The sequence below is a fragment of the Heterodontus francisci genome, chromosome 10 (assembly GCF_036365525.1).
Source record: "Heterodontus francisci isolate sHetFra1 chromosome 10, sHetFra1.hap1, whole genome shotgun sequence".
In the NCBI taxonomy this organism is placed as follows: Eukaryota; Metazoa; Chordata; class Chondrichthyes; order Heterodontiformes; family Heterodontidae; genus Heterodontus; species Heterodontus francisci.
Genome location: NC_090380.1, coordinates 92508488 through 92532556, shown reverse-complemented (window position 1 = coordinate 92532556; position 24069 = coordinate 92508488). Strand labels below are relative to the sequence as shown.

At 44.0% G+C, this 24069-nt stretch overlaps 1 protein-coding gene across 2 annotated transcripts in view; it reads right to left on the bottom strand.

The window, feature by feature from the left end:
* epha3 (eph receptor A3) overlaps positions 1–24069 on the bottom strand; it is a 259677-nt gene that overhangs the window by 5699 nt on the left and 229909 nt on the right. For both annotated transcript variants that reach the window (XM_068041049.1, XM_068041050.1), the window contains exon 16: positions 14055–14210. In XM_068041049.1, coding sequence (XP_067897150.1) covers positions 14055–14210 — 156 coding nt within the window. The remainder of the gene's footprint in view (positions 1–14054; positions 14211–24069) is intronic.

The following is a 24069-nucleotide window of genomic DNA, read 5'->3' as shown; positions in this document are numbered from 1 at the left end:
CATAGCCCATTGCAGCTGTCATGCAGGCTCTGGGCTCCAGCTTAGAGAGACATGTGTCCATCTTGGAGCAAATAGATAGGCACTTTCTAAGAGTTGCTTTAGATCCACAGATACATGGAAGTGATGAGCCCTAACTACACCATCAACAGTTACCCTGCATGGTACCATCAAGTCAGCTGGGCCAGACTGTCCAGGCAGCAGCAACCAAGGTATAGCAATTGGTAACTGGACCCCCACAGACTCAAGCATCCAGCATCCAGAATTTACATGGCACCTGAAGGGTTCTAACATGAATAACGATGGCCTTCCAGCAGCTTTGGCGAGGCTCTTTTTAAAAATTCTTCTACATGGGAGTGGGTGTCACTGGCAAGGCCAGCATTTGTTGCACATCGCTAATTTCCCTTGACAACTGAATGGCTTGCTAGGCCATTTCAGAGGGCAGTTAAGAGTCAACCACATTGCTGTGGATCTGGAGTCACATGTAGGCCAGACCAAGTAAGGACAGCAGATTTTCTTCTCGAAAGAACATGAGTGAACCAGATGGGTTTTTATGGCAAAAGATGATAGTTTCATGGCACCATTACCAAGACTACCTTTCAATTCCAGAAATAAAAGCAGAAAGAGCTGGAAATACTCAGCAGGTCTGGCAGCATCTGTGGAGAGAGAAGCAGAGTTAATGTTTCAGGTCTGTGACCTTTCATCATGACCTGAAACATTAACTCTGTTTCTCTCTCCACAGATGCTGCTAGACCTGCTAAGTATTTCCAGCACTTTCTGTTTTTACTTCAGATTTCCAGCATCTGTGATATTTTGCTTTTATTTCAATACCAGATTTTTTTATTTGTTCATGGGATGTGGGCATCGCTGGCTAGGCCAGCATTTATTGCCCATCCCTAATTTCCCTTGAGAAGTTGGTGGTGAGCTGCCTTCTTGAACCACTGCAGTCCTTGGGATGTAGGTATACCCATAGTGCTGTTAGGAAGGGAATTCCAGGATTTTGACCCAGCGACAGTGAAGGAATAGCGACATAGTTCCAAATCAGGATGGTGTGTATCTTGGAGGGGAACTTGCAGGTGGTGGTGTTCCCTTGCATCTGCTGTCCTTGTCCTTCTAGGTGGTAGAGGTTGTAGGTTTGGAAGGTGCTGTCGAAGGAGCTTTGGTGCGTTGATGCAGTGCATCTTGTAGATGGTACATACTGCTACCACTGTGAGTTGGTGGTGAAGGGAGTGAATGTTGAAGGTGGTGGATGGGGTGCCAATCAAGCAGGCTGTTTTATCCTGGATGGTGTCAAGCTTCTTAAGTGTTGTTGGAGATGCACCCATCCAGGCAAGTGAAGAATATTGCATCTCACTCCTGACTTGTGCCTTGTAGATGGTGGACAAGCGTTGAGGAGTCAGGAGGTGAGTTACTCACTAGAGAATTCCCAGCCTCTGATCTGCTTCTGTTGCCACAGCAGTTATGTGGCTGGTCCAGTTCAGTTTCTGGTCAATGGTCATCCCCAGGATATCGATAGTGGGGGATTCAGCGATGGTAATGCCGTTGAACATTAAGGGGAGATGGTTAGATTCTGTCTTGTTTGAGATAGTCATTGCCTAGCACTTGTGTGGCATGAATGTTACTTGCCACTTATCAGCCCAAGCCTGGATGTTGTCCAGGTTTTGCTGCATCTGGACATGGGGTGCTTCAGTATCTGAGAAGTCGTGAATAGTGCTGAACATTGTGCAATTGTCAGCGAACATCCCCACTTATGGCCTTATGATGAAGGGAAGGTCATTGATGAAGCAGCTGAAGATGGTTAGGCCTAGGACACTATCCTGAGGGACTCCTGTATTGATATCCTGGGACTGAGATGATTGACCTCCAACAACCACAACCATCTTGCTTTGTACTAGGTACGACTCCAACCAGCAGAGAGTTTTCCCCTGATTCCCACTGAGTCCAGTTTTGCTAAGGCTCCTTGATGCACACTCAGTCAAATGCTGCCTTGATGTCAAGGTAAGTCACTCTCACTTCACCTCTGGAGTTCAGCTCTTTCGTCAATGTTTGGAGAAAGGCTGTAATGAGGTCAAGAGCTGAGCGGAACCCAAACTGAGATTCAGTGAGCTGGTTATTGCTGAGCAAGTGCCGCTTGATAGCACTGTCAACGACCCCTTCCATCGCTTTGCTGATGATTGGGAGTAGACTGATGGGGCGGTAATTGGCCGGGTTGGATTTGTCCTGCTTTTTGTTTACAGGAAATACTTGGGCAATTTTCCACATTGCTGGGTAGATGCCAGTGTTGTAGCTGTACTGGAACGGCTTGGCTAGGGGTGCGGCTAGTTCTGGAGCACAAGCCTTCAGTACTACTGCCAAAATGTTGTCAGGGCCCATAGTCTTTGCAGTATTCAGTGCCTTCAGCCATTTCTTGATATCACATGCAGTGAATTGGATTGGCTGAAGACTGGCATCTATGATACTGGGGACTTCAGGAGGAGGCAGAGGTGGATCATCCACTCGGCACTTCTCGATGAAGATAGATGCAAATGCTTCAGCTTTGTCTTTTGCACTGATGTGTTGGGCTCCCCCATTATTGAGGAAGGGGATATTTGTGGAGCTACCTCCTCCTGTTAGTTGTTTAATTGTCCACCACCATTCACAACTGGATGTGGCAGGACTGCAGAGCTTGGATCTGTACTGTTGGTTGTGGTGTCACCCTGTCTATCATATGCTGCTTCTGCTGTTTGGCATGCAAGTAGTCCTGTGTTGTAGCTTCATAGGCTGACACCTCATTTTTAGCAATGCCTGGTGCTAATCCTGGCATGCCCTCCTGCACTCTTCATTGAACTAGGATTGTTCCCCTGCTTGATGGTAATGGTAGAGTGGGGGATATGCTGGGCCATGAGGTTACAGATTGTAGTTGAATACAATTCTGCTGTTGCTCATGGATGCTCATGCCTCATGGATGCCCAATTTTGAGTTGCTAGATCTGATCGAAATCTATCCCATTTAGCATGATGGTAGTGCCAAACAACATGATGGTGGGTATCCTCAATGTGAAGATGGGACTTTGTTTCCACAAGGACTGTGCGGTGGTCACTCCTACCAATACTGTCATGGACAGATGCATTTGCGACAGGTAGATTGGTGAGGATGAGGTCAAGTAGGTTTTTCCCTCTTGTTGGTTCCCTCATCATCTGCTGCAGAGCCAGTCTAGCAGCTATGTCCTTTAGGATCCGGCCAGCTCGGTCACTAGTGGTGCTACTGAGCCACTCTTGGTGATGGACATTGAAGTCCCCCACCCAGAGTACATTCTGTGCCCTTGTTACCCTCAGTGCTTCTTCCAATTGCTGTTCAACATGGGGAAACACTGATTCATCAGCCGAGAGGGTGGTGATCAACAGGAGATTTCTTTGCCCGTGATTGACCTAATGCCATGAGACTTCATGGGGTCCGGGGTCAATGTTGAGGAGTCCCAGGGCAACTCGCTCCTGACTGTATACCACTGTGCCGCCACCTCTGGTGGGTGTGTCCTGCCGATGGGACAGAACATGCCCAGGGATGATGATGGGGTGTCAGGGATATTGTCTGTAAGGTATGATTCCGTGTGTATGACTATGTCAGGCTGTTGCTTGACTAGTCTGTGGGACAGCTCTCCCAATTTTGGCACAAACCCCCAGATGTTAGTAAGGATTTTTTCAGGGTTGACAGGGCTGGGTTTGCCGTTGTCGTTTCCAGTGCCTAGATCTATGCCAGATGGTCTGTTTGGTTTCATTCCTTTTCTTACACTTTGTAGTGGTTTAATGCAACTGAGTGGCTTGCTAGGCCTTTTAAGAAGGCGTATAAGAGTAAACCACATTGCTGTGGGTCTGGAGTCACATGTAGGCCAGACCAGGTGAGGACAACAGATTTCTTTCCCTAAAGGACATTAGTGAACTAGATGGGTTTTTACACCAAACAATAGTTTCATGGACACCATTAGATGAAACTAGCTTTTAATTCCAGATTTATTAATTGAATTCAAATTTCAACATCTGCTGTGGTGGGACTCAAACCCATGTCCCCAGAGCATTAGGCTAATGTTACGACAAGGTCAGAAAGGGATCTAGGGTTCCCTCTCAGCTTTCACCTGGTCATACCGTAACAGGGTTTAATTTTAAACACACCGTTTATTTAGCTCCCCCTTAGTGAATCCTTGTTCACTAACTTCCAGTTATAAGGCAAAGAAACTAACCAAACAGGTTTTCTTAGGTTTAAAGAAAAAATATTGAACTTTATTTAAACTTAAACTTTAATTCGGTTAACGCCTACGGATACACGACGTGCTCAGGCTAGCATGCATATGTGATACACACATGCAGATAGAGACAGATAAGAGCAGAAGAAAAATAAAGTGGAAAAGTTTGAAGCAATCTCGGAAGAGGGTTTTTGTTACAGTTCTTCGCGCTCGCTGTAGAATCCTTGATTGGACGTCAATCTTGCTCTTTGTTGGGGCCCAGTATTCTTCTTAAACCTTATTCACTGTAGGAGACCTTTCTCTCCTGGGGTTCATGTATCTTCTGTGGATTTGGAGTTCCGTGAGAAAGAGAGGGAGAGCCAGACAGGAGAAGTCTTCTTCAGTCCAAGAGCATACTGCAGTCTCCCAGTTCAAACTGTTTGTACAATTCAGAAAAAACAGGTTGCCAAGCAGACTAGTCACGTGACCAACTGGTCTATCCACATCTGTTTGTGGATTCAGCCATCCCAGCAGTCATCCTGAGATTTGAGCTGCCTCACCTTCAATGTCAGGTGCTCAAAGTCCATTGTGGGTTAAATTGGATAAGTGAAGTAACCCCTTTGTCTCCACAGGCAATGAGTGCTAATATGCAAATGTATTTCCAGCCAAGGGCCTGGTGATTTTTTTTAAACAAGTCCTTTCTTCACTTCAGCAACAGTTTTCAAATCAATATTCATATGACAAAATGAATGTGCCAATGTGCCTCATTCTTGGCAGGTGGTGGGGGAGGGGGGGTGGCGGGGGAAGGTCTGCATGACACCTCCACACCCAGCGGAATGAAATGCAATTTGAGAAAAAGGTCGAGAGAAAATATAAGATACAGAAAAAAACATGCATTTCTCTCATTCATTCACAAATCCTAAAACTTATTAAAATTGCCCATTTCCATGGTTGCCTAGGGTCTTTGTTCCTGCTGAGGTCTGCAAAGAGGCTGGGGGGTGGGGTGGGGGTGGGGGAGTAGATTTAATTAGCCCTAAATTGGAATTTCTTTTTCTCACGAGAGTCAGTAGTAGGCGGGTCTATCCCGACTTCTCTTTCAGTGCTTTGCTGAGTCATGCAAAGGTTTCTGATTTCAGGGGATGGGTGGTTCCCTTTTTTCTGACTGTGGGGGAGGATTCTTTGCTAATCTCCCCTTTGTCCTCTGGGACACTCCTGTCTGCAGGTATTTGTGCAGACTCTACTGCACTTCCCTGTGGCACTGCGACTAGCTGAGACATCACCCTCGTGATTTCTCTGCCCCCTAGAGGTCTTTCTTTTTCTTTGCAAGTTCCTGTAAATGGTGTTAGCAACTCTGGTGGGGTGCTTCTAGTGTCTGCATTTACATAGGAGGATGTGGCTTCTAACTTTTCAAATTTTTTGGGTTTGGCTGACCGGACAGTAGGGGTTTTCATCCGGGATTCCTCCCGGACTTCCTTTAACCCGTCCTCTTGGCCACTTTTTCCTCTTCCCTTTCAGGCTTGTGCTTGCCTGTCCCTTTTTATTCTCAACGGGGGTCCCTTACAGTTCACCAGCCCTCTGCTGGAGGGTCTTCCTAACACTGGTACAAGACTTAGGGGTGCAACTTTAACTGTAGGTTGGGGTTTCCCCTCAACCTGGCACATGTGGCAACTCCTGCAGTACTCCACCACATCTCTGTGGTGTTTTGGCTAGTCAAACTGCTGTCTTATGTGGGCTTTGGTCTTTTGTAATAAAAACAAGAAATGCTGGAACCACTCAGCAGGTCTGGCAGCATCTGTGAAAAGAGAAGCAGAGTTAACGTTTCGGGTCAGTGACCCTTCTTCGGAACCCTCTTTTGTATACTGGCATGTACAGCCACTGTAGTCTCATGGGCCCTTCATAATATTTCTCTCCAGTACCTCTGCAGCACTACTAACTGGTGAACTACTGTCCACTCCTTGCTCTCAGGTCTGTGAGGAGAACTCCATTTCCTCATCAGTACCTCATTCTTTAAATAGTAACAATCAGGGACTCCCTCTGCTTCACTTTCAGACTGGGCAGCCTGTGCTAATTCTCACAATACTGGGTCGGCTCGCTGCGCCTCACCTTGGGAAAATCCATTTAATTAATTCCCTAGGTCTCCTAACTTTACAAAGAAAGTCTCAGGCTGTATGACAAAATGTATGTGCCTCATTCTTGCAAGTTGTGGGGGGGGGGGGGTGGGGGCGGCGGGGGGTCTGCATGACACTAAGCATCTGGATTACTAGTCCAGTGACACTACCACTATGCTCCCACCTCCCCTAAAATAGTGCCATGGGATCATTTACATCCATCCCAGAGGGAAGACAGGGCCTCAGTTTAACATTTCTTCCAAAAGACACCTCTGACAGTGCAGCACTGGAGTATCAGCCTTGATTTCAATGCTCAAGTTCTGGAGTGGAGCTTGAACCCAGAACCTTGTGACTCAGAGACTACCAACTGAGCCATAAGTAACTCAGCTACTAGGGGAGAACCTTGTAGGAGTAGTAGAGTTAGGAAACCTTCTTATAAAAAAAGCACATGGGTTGACAATTGGATAAAAAAATAAATGGAAGGAAATTATTATATATGAGAGTGAAATTCATCACCTTTAACACATTTGGCATTTGGCCCAGTGTGGTTTTGTAGTAGCTTCTGATCTGGATTGTCCATGTTTCATTGATTTAGAAGTTAACTATTCAGTTTTAATGTTCTTTAATGCAGGATTAAGGCTATGACTGTTAATGCAGATGAACGTCATGCAAAGTGTCAGAACAGGAGAGTGAGCAAGCTACTTGAATCGCTGAGCAATTAACATCTCTCACTTGCTCTCGCTGCAAGTTGTTGAGGTGGCCCTCCTTCTTCTGCTGCTTTCTTGCCTTCACCCTAGACTTCCTCGTCTGATGAGGAATGCTACTGCTTCTTCCAAACACCGGCCTCCCTGTATAGTGAGATTGTGCAGTATACACTAGAATATGGGACACTTTGTGGGCCATATTGTAGGGAACACCCAGACCTTTCCAGATGCCTGAACTTCTTCAGCGGCCCTGTGATGTGCTGAATAATCACCCTGGTGGTTTTGGTTATACCTGTGTTGTTCAGGCTTGGTGAGGAGTGTCATGAGCCAAATGTGCAGGGGCCTCCATTGTCACACAGCAGCCATCCTGTCATTTTTAAAAAATTTGTTTGGGGAATGTGGGCATCGGTGGTAGAGGTCGCAGGTTTGGAAGGTGCTGTTAATGGAAGAGTTGAATATCAGGATGATGGTTGAGTGTTGCAGGATAAAGGTAATGTGCCAACTGCCTGGATACTTTGCACAAACTTGCATGATCTTGTTTCTGTGATTGGTGACCAGTTGGATAGGAATGGAATGGTAGCCTTTCCTACTGGCAAATGTTGCTGTTTGGTAATGTAGTGCCCTCATGGCAACATGTGCACAATCAATGAGGCCCTGGATATGAAAGAAGTCAGTCACTGCTGCAAACCCCCAAACTTTATGTTCACGGTTGAGGTCATGGGTAAGATAATATGTACTGGTCAGTTTTGGAGAACAGATCATTGGTAACCTGCTAAATTCAGCTGTGTACTGTGGACTGGAAGATGCAGGAGGTGCAGAGGAGAAGGAGCCTGTGGCAAAGATGTTAAGTCAATGGTGGAACATGAAGCCCTGGTTCAGCAGACAACAGGTTCTGCTGCAGGAGGCTGCAAAGATGTCTACAACAACCAGCCTGAAGAAGCACAGCCTCCTGATGAACTGCTCACCAAGAAACTAACTCTTGGCTTGTACCCACTGTACACTGGGTACAGTCTCCGACGAACAGCCCCCTCACTTGCTGTGTTCTGATAGGCGCAGCTGTTATTGCCGCTGATTACTGAAGGTGCTGCTCCTCTTCCTCCAAGTGTTCCTCCGTCCAAATGAAACTGCTTATCACGAACGATACTATTGACAGATAGAGATTTCCGAGGGTATAAAAAAAGGCAAACAAATGGGAAAAAGAAGCGATTTGGGAGCTGGAAACTGGAATCCAAACAGTACGATGGTACACAGATCCTGTGATCCAAATAACTGCAGCTGAGTGTCCTTTTACCGCTTCAGTTGCCTGACAGACCAATCCCGCTAGGTTTTACTGGCAGATTGGGTGCTGGACGGGACTTTGGGATTTTGCATTAAAATCGCATTGGGATCCTAATTGCCTCACAGGACATGAATTTGTGAAGTCTCCAACTTCCTCTGGTGGAGTTTTCAGCCAACTAAAAAATGCTGCGTAGTTAAAATGGTGGCCACCGGGAAGTCAAGGGGAAAGGAGTGATAAGTCTTCTGCAACAATTTTAATCACCTGCTTAACCTGTTCCTGCCCAGAGGCCCTGGTTACAAACCCACTTGTGATTCAACAAGTGACTTTGAACTGCAATAGTATCTGAAGAACTTTAGTGAGATGATTTATTTTCAGAAAATTGTCTGGACTTGGAGGCAATCTAAATCTCTTAACTGAGTGATTCCATTAAGCAGTCAGCACTAAATGTTAGGCAGGTTTTATGGCTTGCACTTAGCAAGTGATTCTATTACATTGATATCTGACGTCCCAAACATGTCATAAAAAAAACTACCATTTCCTCTTGCTTTGAAATCCTGATAAACAATATCATCAATTTACCAAGAAATTTGATCCTTGGATCTGGATAACTAGAATCTATAGAGAAAAATATCTCATTCGCAAATTTTATCACAGCCATTTTTCAGCATTTATGCGGTAACTCAGTCCAAATACATTCAGCAAACTCAAAAAAGTACACAAAGGTGATTTGAATTCTGAAATGTGTTCATGCTCTTGAGTGAAGTCTGGTAATGGATTAACTATCTCCAACCTACTGAGTATTAAAAATCGGAAATATTTCATGGCTGGGTTGAGATTACCGATTAAATGCTATGCTTGGATCCATATTTGGGTGCAGAGGGAGACAATGGCAATGGTTTAATGCACTGCAAGTTATATTCAGATCAAATACATGGTTATCTAGAATCCATTGTATAATTTAGTAATGTTATGTTTCTATTCCAATTTTGAAAGATTGTTTTCCTTTGCTGTTCAGATTCCCTGATTTTAATCTGATACCATTGGCCGCTCAAGGAGAAACAAAAGAGCAAGAAGAGATGAATTTATTTCAAACTTTCTTAACCAGCACCAGTGGCGATGGCAACTTTGGGACAACTGGTTGGGAGGGCTTCTACATCTGATGCAATGGGGGAGATTTTGAGACCATCTACATGGAATAGTAATAATAGAAAAGGGATAGTATCACTGTGAAAATGGTTGGGTATGATTCATTGTGCCATTCCTGTAGACAGTGAGGCCTAGACTATAATCTTAAGGGTCTCTTGCTGCTCAGTTGGAATGCCCACCTTAATCAGCTTGTAGGCCCTTTCAAGATGTGAATCATAGTCCTATGACATACCTAGGGCCCTAATTGCCATTGTAAGGACTCAGCTGGGAATAGTGTGGAGCATGCAGTCTGTACAGTTTCAACTAAACAGCAGTCATAAAGTAAGTTTTATTTTACTTTATTTTTGTGGGGTTGGGAGTAACAAGAGTAGTCTCCCAGGCTCCACAAATGGGCCTCTGCTGCACTGGATTCTTCCTCTCTACTCTCTCCTTCTCTAGAATGGAACCTCCCCACCACCACCCAGAACCTACCTTTTCTGGATCTGGATACTGGGCAGGTCACTCAATATTGTGAAGGCCTAGAGCAGACAGCTGGTTAGGGACACTTGTCCACCCACAGGCCACCGGTCCTATGTTAATGAGGCTCAGCCCTCAAAATGGATAGAGAAAAGGCGTATCAAATGTTACACTAAAAAATAGCATCTTTAAAAGCTGCTGTCTGTACTTGAAGGGTTGGCATTTATTAATAAACTTATAGACATTTATGGTAAAATAAAGCCAGTTGTTTTGCAAGGCAGATTTATTGACAGATTAAAATTCCATGGAAACAGAATGTTTTTTTAAAAAAAATGTAGAAAAGTCAAAGATTCAAGAAGAATACATTAACAGACTAAGACAGCCCAAACCCACAAAGGCAAGTGAGCTTTATGTTCAGTTAAGAACACTGGTTTCTCTATTTCAGTTTATATGTATTACTGAAGCGTGCTGTTCAGGTGGTTTATGCTTTTCATGGCGGTTAGTGTGATATATGTGCCACTTTGGGCTCCCTTTTCAGAGTTACAAACCCCTGGGGTCCAGTACCATGATCTGACTGACTGCCAGGACACCATCTTAATACCTCTGAGTGTGCCTAGCTGCCTTGGCCCTAGGACATAGGACGTAGAAGCAGGAACAGGCCATTCGGCCCTTTGACCCTGCTCCGCCATTCGATAAGATCATGGCTGTTCTGGTTGTGGTCTCAACTCCACTTTTCTGTCTGCCCCCCCCCCCCCACCCCCCACCCTCCATTATCCGTGACTCCCTTATCTAATAAAAATGTATCTAACTCAGCCCTGAATAAAGTCAATGACCCAATGACCTCCACTGCTTCCTGGGGAAGAGAATTCCACAAACTAATGATCCTTTGAGAGAAAAAAAATTCTCCTACATCTCCACCTTAAAACAAAGACCTCTTATTCTTAAACTGTGTCCCCTAGTTCTAGTCTCCCTGACAAGAGGAAACATCCTCCTGGTATCCACTCTGTCAAGTCCCCTCAGGATCTTCTATGTTTCAGATGATGAAAGGTCATGGACCTGAAATGTTAACTCTGCTTCCATCTCCACATATGCTGCCATACCTGCTGACTATTTCCAGCACTTTGCTTTTATTTTGTGTTAGCTTTCACATGTACGCTGACAACACTCAGCTCTACCTCACCACTAACTCTCTCGACTCCTCCACTATTGCTAAATTATCAGACTGCTTATCTGACATCCAGTACTGGATGAGCAGAAATTTCCTCCAATTAAATATTGGGAAGACTGAAGCCATGTTTTCGGACCCTGCTCCAAACTCCATTCCATAGCTACCGACTCCATCCTTCTCCCTCCCAACAGTCAGAGATTAAAGCAGTCTATTCACAATGTTGGTATCTTATTTGACGCCGAAATGAGCTTCTGACGACATATCTGCACTAAGACCGCCGATTTCCACCTCTGTAAAATAGCCTGACTTCACCCCCGTCTCATCTCATCTGCTGCTGAAACACTCATTCAAGCCTTTGTTACCTCTAGAATTGACTACCCCAACACACTCCTGGCTGGTCTCCCACATTCTACCTTCCGTAAACTTGGGACCATCCAAGACTATGCTACCCATGTCTTAACTCACACCAAGTCCCGTTCACGTATCATCCCTGTGCTCACTGACCTACATTGGCTCCCAGTCAAGCAACATCTTGATTTTATCCTCATTTTCAAATCCCTCCATTCTCTCATCCCTCCCTATCTCTGTAGTCTCCTCCAGCCCCACAACCCTCTGAGAGATATCTGCTTCTCCAATGCCGGCCTTTTGAACATCCCAGATTTTAATCACTCCAACACTGGTGGTTGTGCCTTCAGCTTCCTAGGCCCTAAGCTCTGGAATTCCCTCTTTAAAACTCTTTACCTCACTTTCCTCCTTTAAGACACTCCTTAAAACCTATGTTTCTAACTAAGCTTTTATTCATCTGCCCTAATATCTCCTTATGTGGTTTGGTGTCAATTCTTACTTGATATTGCTTTTGTGAAGCATCTTGGGATGTTTAACTACATTAAAGACACTATATAAATACAAGTTATTTCTATTGTAAAGAGGTTTCATAAAATTAGACAAATAGTAGGTACAAGCATGCACAGCTTTGAACCTAGATTCAGCTAAAGTAATTCATGTGGAACCTTCTCAAAAGCTTTCCAAATTCCAAATAAAATATATCACTGAAACCTCCATTATCTACTTTACCTGTAGCATTCTCAAAGAAGCTCCACAGGTGAAAATAGGAAATTTTTTATTTTTTCATGGGATGTGGGCATCGCTGGCAATAGCAGCATTTATTGCCCATCCTGAATTATCCTTGAGAAGGTGATGGTGAGCCGCCTTCTTGAACCACTGTGGTCCTTAGGATGTAGGTATACCAACAATGCTGTTAGGAAGGGAGTTCCAGGATTTTGACCCAGCGACAATGAAGGAACGGCGATATAGTTCCAAGTCAGGATGGTATGTGGCTTGGAGGGGAACTTACAGGTGGTGGTGTTCCCATGCATTTACTGCCGCCCCTGTCCTTCTAGTTGGTAGAGGTTGTGGATTTGGAAGGTGCTGTTGGAGGAGCCTTGGTGAGTTTCTGCAGTGCATCTTGTAGATGGTACACACTGCTACAACTGTGCGTTCATGGTGGAGGGAGTGAAGGTTTAACGTGGTAAATGGTGTGCCAATCAAGTGGGCTGCTTTGTTCTGGATGGTGTTGAGCTTCTTGAGTGTTGTTGGAGCCGCACTCATCCAGGCAAGTGGAGAGTATTCCATCACACTCCTGTGTCATGCAGGCCCCCACCCGCCAAGAATGAGGCACATATATTTCGCCACATGGACATTAAATTTAAAAATTGTTGCTGGGAAGAAAAGAAGGCCTATTACACGGGGTTGCCAAGCCCTTGGCTGGAAAGACTAGCAGACAGTGTTGGAACAAAGGAAGCAGTCCTTGCCCCAATACACAGAAGAGACCTGGTCAAACCAGCTGGTCACATGACCACCTGCTGGCCAACCAGGGGAGTTTTAAATTGGAAAACAGAATTTGAACTCAGAAAGCTGTTTGCTCCTGGACCGAAATTACCTCTCGTGGCTGGCTTGCCACCGCCTTACTCCTATCTTCTCTGCTTTCTCTCATCAGCTTTGGAAACCATATGAACCCCAAGAGAGAAAAGTCTCCTAGAGTGACAAGGTTTAAAAAGAATACTGTGCCCTAATGCAAATCCCGCTTCAGAGATTGCCTCAAACCTCTCTATTTTCTTCTGCTCTTTTCTGTTGCTATTTGCATGTGCGTATCGCGTATGCATGCTAGCGTGGGGCAGTGTGTATCCGTAGGTGTTAACTGAATAATAGTTTAAGTATAAGTTTTAATAAATTTCCTTTTTCTTCTTTAAACCTCAGATAGCCTGTTTGTGCTCATTTCTTTGCCTTATAATTGAAAAGCGGTGAACAAGAATTCACCAAGGGGGAGCTAAAAACAGTGTTTAAAACAAAACCCTGTTACAGTAAGACCAGATGAAGGCTAAAAGGGACCCCTAGATACCTTTCTCACCTGGTCGTAACACCTGACTTGTAGCTGCTGGACAGGCACTGGTGAGTCAGGAGGTGAGTTACTCCAACCTTCATCCAAGTAGTCATGTTCAGATGTCAGCCTGGACTTTGAACACTAATGGGCTGTCCTGTTTGGGTAGTAGGGGTGTGAAATCACAGTCAAAGCCAACTTGGTGTTCATCTTACCATTGATCAAATTTGAAATGTTCCTTTTTATATGACTCAGTGCTTCCTCACACAGCACATTTACCTGTTGAATGATCAGGAAACCCGAGAGGTCTTTATTTTTAAGAAGGATATCACATGAGCAAGGCATCAATTGACTCCAATTCTTTCGAGCGTTGCACAAAGCATTGACATTGGCTTACCCCTATTTCGATCATTAAAACCAGATAGGAAGCCTCTATGGTGAAATAAGATCCAATTATCTTGGTATTAGTGCTACAAGATGCTTGAAAATCCAAGGTTAATATGTCACTAGCAGTCTGAAGTACACACTCCAGTGCTAATGTCACTTCTGGACCCTAGCACTTATTTCGACAGCTTGTATAACTTCTTCAAAATATTGTACTGCCACTGAAAAAGATTAGCTTACTCTGAGGACAATTTTGCCACCATGTCGCAGGAGCTGTACCCTGTCCCCGTGAAGCTGTCCTTGTATTGTCCCATCCGGACACCATCAAGCCAGTCACCCACGGAGCGGAAAGCTGTAACGTCTGTGTTGCTCCGGTCAAGCAGCAGATTTGACGGCCTAATTGGAAAGAAATCGGGAAGCCAGGAATAAGTACAGAGCATTGTGTGTGAAAGCAACAACTAGTAACAGCAGGGACTTCCAGGTTGCATGCAGCTTTTCAGCACGCCCATGGAATTTATCTGTCACTCCGACTTCATCTGTTCAAGCTGTAAGATTATAGCATTGACGGATCACTATGCAATTGCCAGGTTTGAAATTAGTCAGCTTGTGGCTGTATTCTAAAGTAGCAAAGGAATCAAATAGGGACATTAACAATATCTCAGGAGAGCTTGAATATGAAAAAATATGTTTTTGTTCAGTTATTGCCTCCTAAATGGCATAACTGGATTGCACAAGATGATCGACTGGGCCCTGCCCATGGAATTATCCATGGCACCCAGCTGCCTACCAGTAGGGGTGTGAAAACCAACTTTAGATGGTACCGCCTGCCAATTTTTTTGTTGTCAACTAGACCCCTTGGGTAGAATTTTTAGCCCCTGCCGGGGGCGGAATCGTACACAGGTAGGAACTAAAAATAGCCCTGCCAGCTGACATGCTGATTTCCCAGCTCCATCCCGGCCCCGGGCAAAATGGGCAGAGGGGGTCCGGGGGGGGTGGGGGGGGAATGTGGCAGCAAGACTACCCGCCCAACCATGGCAGGTAGGTGACAGGCTCGTTAAAAGCCTATTGAGGCCAATTAAAGGAGGCTGGCTGAGTTCCCGGAGGTAGAGGGGGCCAGTTTAGCTGCCTCGAGGCAGCACCCCGGTTGCAGGCCGGAGGGGTGGAAGGTGGCGGGGGCAGCATTCCAGGCAGACCTACAGGACCTCTTTGTCTGCCTGGGTGCTACAACAGTCATAGGCCACCCTGTAGAGGGGCTCCCCCTCACTCCTGCACTTCCTTCCGGTCCACCGCCCCAACTCACCACAGTGGTGGCCTGGCTGTAAAACCCATTTTTTAAAATAAATTTTGAGGAAGTAGAAGAGAGGGTACCTCCATTTTGAAGCTTACTTACCTCCCGTCGCAGCCTGCTGCTCTTTTCAAGCTGGGAGGTCTCTGATTGGCCCTCCAGCTTTGAAAGCCAGCCCGCCGTCCTTTATTGGACAGCGAGCCTGCCCTTTAGCCATTAATTGGCTGCTCCGGGGAAAATCGCAATGAGCGAGTGTATCCCTGGAGGCAGGTTCGGGACCTGGAAACAGTGCTGACCTGTTTCCAGTCCCAGAGGGAAAATCCTGCTCCTCAACTCTGTTGCATATCGTAATTGAGAACCTGCCTGACAGTTTGACAAGTCCAACTGACCTGTTAACTGAGACTGGAATATGATACTGGGATGGAGAAGGCCGATATTAACCCTGCCCATCTGGTGGTAGCCAGACTAACGGGCTGGTAAAATGGACACAGTGACTTATTTCCTCCAATTTTCAAATAGGTTGCAGTTTTGACTTGCTCTACTTTAGCAGGTAAGTGGGACATCCGATGGAAGGCAACAGAATCCTACTTGAAATATGCAGGAGGGGCTAGGGGTACGTCATTGGGGCCTGAACATGGAAGCCATTTTGGCTTCTCTACAGGGCAACAACGAATTTGAGACCAGAAGAAGACCAGAAAAGTATGTTATTTTTATTTATTTTTTGTTTCCTTAGGAGCCAGAGGAGCAGAAATGTTCCTCCGGGCTACATAAGGAAATCTAGGGCATCACCTGCCCAGTACTTTCATCCCCCACCCCTCCAACCATGATGCCTTTATCTGAATGCCAGGGACTGTCCTTTCAGCCTCCTGCTGCCCAAAATCTTGCTCCTACCCACCGACCAGTGTGTTTGGGTAGGAGATTGACCAGGCCTGTGCAGATAAGGCCTGGAAGTTAAAATCTCTCCTGCCTCACACTGCAGAGGGCTGCAGAGTTCCTGTCCACTCGGTCATCACTCACATGAGTCCTACTAAGAGTTAATATCTGTGCTTAGGTTTCCCAGTTTACAGCAAAGTGCAATAACTTGCGAGTTTCCTGACTAATCAGTCTAATAAACTGTAACTTTACCAGATACTGCATTCTATATAAAAAAAAAGGTCATTTTGCTTTACCTAAAATGAACCCAAATAACGATGCCTGGGAGAATTTCAGGTTACTTTGCTGTGCATTAAAGGTTTGCAAGAAATGTATTCCTTTTATAAACATTTTTTATTCAATTCCAATAGAAAATCTGAGATGATCAGGAAGCTAGGATTACCTGATTGAAATAACTAAATGTGAATGCTTGTAAATTGGGCTATAGATTTTTGAAACTCACTGAACTACCTTTTCATAACATTCACCACTTAGCAACGTTAGATCACAAAGTAATTTATTTTTATTACTGGATCTGCTCTGGCCCTGTTCATGGTAGGTTGAATGATAAGCTGTGTTATAATGACAGGAGTTTATATCATTCAATGCATAATGCAACGTATTATTCTGCTGCTAAAGAGGCGCAGTGTTTAATGTGGACTATCCCTTTAAGACCTTAATACCTTTTTGCAGTAAACATCCTTGGGACAATTGCAGATTAATTCCTGTGGTGCAGGAAGTTTGTAGATTGCTGGTGCTTGTAACTGACTGGCTTCCGGTCATTTTGCAGGCATGTTCAACAAAATCAATTAACCTAATTAACCAAACAAGAAGCAGTTGCTTATCTTTTTCGTTTCATACTTTTGACACTCTGAGATATGACATCAGAAATTTGACAGATGCTCCAAAAACTTTTGTATGGACTAACAGGTCTCCCTTTGTGTGTTAGCTGTGGCTTCGTTGATACCACATTCAGCTCTAAGTCAGAAGGTTGTAGGTTCATGTCCCCCTGGGGCCTGATTTTTACCTCTGTGTAAGTGAATGGGTTTTGAGTGAGTTAAAATCTCTTCACAGGACTTGAGTGCAAAAATTTAAGGCTGACACTCCAGTGCAATAATGAGGGAATGCTGCACTGCCAGAGGTGCTGCCTTTTGGATGGGATGTTAAACTGAGGCCCTGTCTATCCTTTCAGGTGGATATTGAAGATTCATGGCAATATTTTGAAGTAGAGCAGGGGAGTTAATCCCTGTGTCTTGGCCAATATTTATCCCTCAATCAACATCATAAAACAGATTATCTGGCCATTATCACAGTGGAGAGGGTGCAGAGGAGATTCACCAGGATGTTGCCTGGGCTGGAGCATTTCAGCTATGAAGAGAGACTGAAAAGGATAGGGTTGTTTTCCTTAGAGCAGAGAAGGCTGAGGGGAGATATGATTGAGGTATACAAAATTATGAGGGGCATTGATAGATTAGATAGGAATAAACTTTTTCCCTTAGCGGAGGGGTCAATAACCAGGGGGCATAGATTTAAGGTAAGGTGCAGGAGGTTTAGAGGGGATTTGGGGAAAGAATTTTTCACCCAGAGATGAGCACTTGAAACGCCATGGCATACAAGGCTACAGGCGAAATGCTGGAAAATGGGATGAGAATTGTTAGGTGCTTGATGGCCGGCACAGACAGGATGGGCCAAACGGCCTGTTTCTGTGCTGTATAACTCTATGACTCTATGCCACTTGTGGGAACTTGCTGTGCCAAAATGGGCTTCTGTGTTTCCTGTATTACAACAGTGACTACTCTTCAAAAGTACTTCATTGGCGGTAAAGTGCTTTGGGATGTCCCAAGGTTGTGAAAGATGCTATATAAGTGTAATTCTTTTTCTTTCTTTCTCTGCTCACAGTGAGTCAGAGGAGATAATAAAGCACGAAGGCTGAATACAAGCAACAGAGAATAAGCACCTTGCTTTATATGTCAGATTTTCTTCATTGACTTCAATGAAAAAGAAAAGTAAGCTGCCAATTGGCTAGAAGCCTGTTTTGAACTATTCAACTATGATGGCTGAAGTGTGACAGAAAGTAATTGTAAGATTTACAGAAAGCGCTAATTTGATTTCAAAAAGGGAGTTGAGAAAAATAGTAGACTTGGAGTGACTGGGATGCAAGGGAGGTCGGCTTGTGAGGTTCTACAGCAGTAAGAGTGGAAAACATTTGGTAACAACAATTACTGACAAAATGAAGTTTCTCCTTAATAAAAAGAACCTGCTGAGAGTGAACAATTATCTGTGTGTTGTCTGGCAGCAGAGAATTAAAGAGGTCTGTGTAGGTAAAAAGATCATAAAGACGATAGGAAGCTCCTCATTTGGGGATTGCATGCTTTCCTTGGCTTTCTGCAACATTAAGATTTTGGGGTTTATCAATATTAACCTCATTGCATGGACGAAGATTACTGCAAATTTTTGGAGAGCTAGTTAATATTCCCTGGAGATTGTGGATCAGGACTAAGAAATTACAATAAAAATCAATGCACAGATTAAACACTGGTTAATTCCTACCCCAGAGGTTTGCCAAACTGCTCTGAAGTATTGATTATCCAATTCCAATAAAGGCAAAAAGGCCTGAAGCAAAAGTAATAAACTGTGTAACGTAGAGTCAATTAATGAACGTTATCATTACAACTGAAAGGTTCCTGCCCTCAGGTATCCTTAGAAACTCAATGCTTAAAAGGAGGAACCCGTGCTTACTGGCTAGAACTGAAACCTATTGTGAGGTTCTAAAAAAAAATCTGTTAATAATGATTTATTTTTTGTAGTTAATGCTTGATTGTTTTCAAAAGGTTAAGTATGAATTAGTTTTACAGTAATTACTTATAATGTTATGTCAGTAAATATGGATCAAGTGTTATAAGGACAATTGCAGATAAGAAATGAATAAATGCTATTCTTGCCTGCTCCCAGAATGTTTACATACAATTGGGGCCTTTTGGCAGACTTGAAACACAACTGCAGGCCTGATATTACCTCAAACCTTTCCCCTTTCTGTCGAAACTACAACCTGACAACTTGAAACAGGGCTGCTATGAAGTCATATTAAGGGCCTGAGACAGGATATACTTGCACTCCTGGGCTGGACATTAGAATTGCACTTTTTGGGCTGGATTTTGTTGAGCTCCCGATATCAGGCTCTGTGGCAGGGAGGACTGGAAGTTCGTACTGGCAGTGGCTCGCCACGGAGCCTAACGCCGGGAGTGCCAGGCCCCATCTTCCCGGCGGCAGGCCACTGGGCAATGGGACCTGACTTTGAATATTTTAATAAAGGAGAGATGAGTACATTTAAATAACACTCACAGCTATCTTACCGGCTGCCCGGGATCTTTCATGCAGCGGCCAACACTCACACCTTCACTTTCCCATCCAGGGAAAGCTGGTGCTACCGAGGTGGGGAAGGGGGGATCTGAGGATTTTTAGTGTAGTGTGGTGGGGGGGAGGGCAGGTGGGGAACGGGGTCAAGTATGCATTAATAGTGTGGGCGGGGGGGGGGGGGAAGGGGTGACCTCTGCACTTTGAACGGGGGAGGCAGGAGGGAAGGTCAAATCATCCATGTAAGTTCTTTGCGGGGGGAACTATGATATGTAAGTGTTATTGGCGGGGAGGGAAGGGGCAATTTTTTTTGCGGTCTACTAGGGGGCGGTACGGGTTTAAATATTTAAATTTAGCAGCAGGTCTGGCTGCCCTTTATAAAATGGCGCCAGTGCCTGTGCAGAGGCAGCTGATGCCATTGCCGGTGTTGCAGAGCCTGCCCCCACCACGTGATTGGGAGGGGGGCAACCAGACATGCGTATTATTATGAGCTGCCACGCTAGAGCACTACTTTTTTCGCCTGCTGCCGCTCCCAGCGCGGGAACAGTAAATCCATCCCTTTAAGTGTACTGTTCCTGTCCAGCACAGGGTTGGGCAAGGGCAGAAAATTTGCTCCGATAAGTTTGGTATAAGCATGTTACATCAGAGATTATGTGTCTCACAGTATGTGGACAGTAAAAATCTTGGGTAATTTAATGATGATGATTTGCATTCATGGAAATTTTTCTCTTTGCTTCCTACAGAGCTAAAGGCCTATTCAATTCATTAAATACCTCCTACAAGCCGTACTTTAAGTGCTACAACATGGCATGGTTAGAAATTAGGATATGTTTTTGTTGGTTCCCACAGCTTGCAAAAATTATATTCAAGTGAGTTCCCTGACTCGCACACACAGCTCCAATGTAACTTCTGCCAGGCCTGGTATCTGTTTAGTCAGCAACCATCTGTTTCTTTATGTATTTTACGAAAAGATGAAGTAGCTTAGTCTTAATTTCAGACCTTTCAACAAGAATCTTCTTCACATTCATTCCAGATCAGTTATATACAATAAATGCAAACAAAGATACATACTTGTGCATTCAGTAACTAATTCAAGGTTGCTACTTAAAAGCTATGATATAAAAGAAAATCAGTCATCTTGATGACGGATTGATGTATCTGTGAGTGGCCTATTAGCTATGCAAGTTTAAGTTGTTCTGTTTCCCATATATTAAACTAAGCATATATTGGAACATAATCCTATTGTCATGCATAATACCTTTGATGTCGAACTGAACTTAGGTCATCATCTTTTCCATATGTTGCATCTGCCAGCTATATGAATATTGGATGTTCAGCAGGGTAAGGAATAATCATGATATAGATGTATACCAGGAGTTATCCCAGTTGGCTGATATAACTTTGGCAGCAGACCGGCAGAAATCCTAGTCACAGGTTATGGCCAGGGCTTCAGCTAATCTTGCACCAATTGGGAGAACCCTCCCCAGGAAACTCCTGCACTGCCGAAACCATCCAGAACCAGATTTAGGGGTTAAAAATCATACTGTGTAATATGAAATTCTTTTCTCTACTGCCTTAACATATCTCCAAGTGACCTATCAGTAATGAAAAGCTTGGATTGTATTGTTTGTCATGTGTTTTTTTCTTGCAATTTGCCCATTTATTTTAAATGAATGTTATCAGAACACATTAACACACTCCCCATTGATATTGCAGGGTATGATTTCAACCCATTGTCCGCATGAGATTGCTCCCTGTTTGAGTGGGAAGAGCTTGAAATCCTTGCTGCTGTCATTTTGCAACGTTTTAGAAATAAACTTCTAATTTGAGATGTGTAAATGTTCACAGCTTTTTTTTTCAAAAGATCTCTTACACTGGAGTGGAAATGGGTTTAACCTGAAGGAGACGGAGACCTAACTGAACACTGAGCAAAATGGAGCAGTAACAACAATATCCAAGGAAAATCCTGGTCTGAATCATTCTTTCTTCCTCTTCACGGAATTTTACCTGTAATGTGAACACTGGGCCTTCCTTTCAGCTATAGAAAAATTAATCTTACTTTATTGTTCACAGGACAAGTGATGTTGGTGTTTAACACAAAAATAAATTGCTGCTGCTCCAGCCCAATTTAAATTTATTTACCTTTGCCAGGACACATTTAAGTCTGGAAATTCCAGTCAGCAATGTTATCAGCGGTCATGCACTTACAGCAGATGTCTTTCCCTGCTATTAACCGCTTTATTACCATAGCTTTATAAACATTATAAAACAGCAGAAAAAGGAATTCAGTACGAGTGTGCCAGGTTGCATGGTAATATTGCCAATTGTAATTTCCAACATTTAGTGTTGAAAACAGGAAAATGGATGAAAACTTAAATATTTATTAATGATGTAAAAATATACAAGTAAACCCAATAAGGCAATTTGATTTTTTTGGTAAAAATAGAGCTTTTTAAATCCGTTAACTGATAGGAGGGCATTACAAAGTATCCAGCTTCTTAAGTGATGATGCTATTGATCACTGCAGTGGACTGTGGCTCATGCTGAAGTCAATTGAACTTATGAATGGAATCTAAAGTTACCAGCACTAGCATATTCGGAGAGAACAGCTCCCCTCACGCCACCCCCCACCCTCCCCCCGCCGACCCTCCCACACCCCCGCCCCAGTCCGGTGATTGCCAAGATACCGGCTGTTTTCTTTCCTCCTGAGGGAGGACATCTGGACAATTTAGTAATCTAAAGGAATTTGGATCTGACTGTGAAGAGTCTGTGATGTCTCAGTGCGAGAGCCGGGGAATGGTGGTATTCCGGAACAGTTGCATGCATCAGCATGTGACCCAGATGCCTGTCTGTGGCCTGGACCAGGCAATTTATTGGCCGGGTCATGCATCCTATTAATTCATACAGGAACAGACAAATTAGGTGTGTTTTACTTTCTGTTGTTCTTGCAAGCTCAGTTGCTGTCCTGCTGTTTCCTACCAGGCCATTAATGCCTTTCATAAATCATAAATGTTAAGTTTCTGATGGGTGTGGGGGTGGGGGACGTGGATGGAAGGGGGGGGTGGATGGAGTGGGGGGGGGGGGGTGGATGGAGGGGGTGGGCGAGAGGGGGGGGATGGAAAGGAAGCATGAACCAATTTTCTCTACAAGATATCTCAGTGTCTATACCTGAACAAGTCTGCAAGAGGTTAAACATAAAAGGTTTTAATGAGCTCAGTCTTCATTTTGAGTATCATACTTTCACAAAATCTAAGCTTAAAATATGCAGTACATCTCCCAGTAATGAAAATAACAGTCTTGAACACAATCTTTGTAAGAGCCTTCATTTACTCTCCATCTACTTGCTATGTGACATGAAAAGCGCATCCTCTGTGCTGACATATGTAGTCCCACTTCAGCTTGCGACTCAGGCGGAGTTTTGCTGGGACACTGATAGAATCCCTCGCGCAGACCCTTCAATGCACTGGAACGTCTGGAAGAAAAATTATGTCCTACCACACTGAACATGCATCCATTGGCATTGGTTAAAAGCACAAAAAAATTCATGGGTCTGACTATTACCATGTGACAACCGAAGTAGAACAGGACACAAACTGAGACCTTTTGAGTAGAGAAGTGGAGAAAATGCAGGGGTTAACTGTCTATAAAAAGCACTGGTGCATATTTAATTTATTTAAACTTCTGATCAGTGGCAGTCAATTTTGAAGAGTAGACTCTAATGATATAACCTTAACTAAATTTATAATGGTTTGTCCTAATTTTTTGGTTGGTTTGAAAGAAGGTGCGTCTTTATTTGAGGTTTCAATTCAGGATTGGTGAGACTTGTCTGACATATTGGTCAGCAGATTGGAGTATCCAGCCAATTCAAGACTCCAAACCAGAAGGGGGAGCTCATGAGTATTCACAACCAGCACCAAGGACCATTCATTCCTAATTGAAGTACAGCTTCCCTAAATGCACTCGTATAAACAAAAAACAGTAATTCCTTGTGAATCAGGAGGTGCTGATTTCAACCCCATTTAGAATACCACACAAGTGGATGGGGAAGCGGTAGCCTATTGTGTGTGGTTTATTTTACAAAATGAACTACATTCAAATGAATTATTGTGTTTGATCAAGACGGAGCCTCCGGCACTAAACCGTATAGCATTGTGCTGCATAACTGATGTATTACCATACCACCAGACTGCTTATACGCCCAAGGGAGTCCACTTAAAACCTGTTTCATTTATGTACATGCTATATCCCTTAAATCATTTTATTCAAATTATATATATTACAAGAAGAAAGTAATCATGGAGCCCAATATGCAGTTTGGGATTTGAGGCTTAATATTTTTAGAATATATTAAAGTTGTTTGAACAGAATATGGTAGAAACATAGGAAAATTTACAGCACAGAAATTTACAACCCATCTTGTCTGTGCCAGTTGAAAAAGAGCTATCAAGCCTCATCCTACTTTCCAGCTCTTGGTCCATAACCCTGTAAGGTTATGACAATTCAAGTGCATATCCAAGTACTTTTTAAACGCGATGATGGTTTCTGCCTCTATGGCGTTTTGCGGCTGAAATGAATATACCCCATAACAATGGGGTATCTAATAATGGGCGGCACAGTGGCGCAGTGGTTAGCACTGCAGCCTCACAGCTCCAGGGACCTGGGTTCGATTCTGGGTACTGCCTGTGCGGAGTTTGCAAGTTCTCC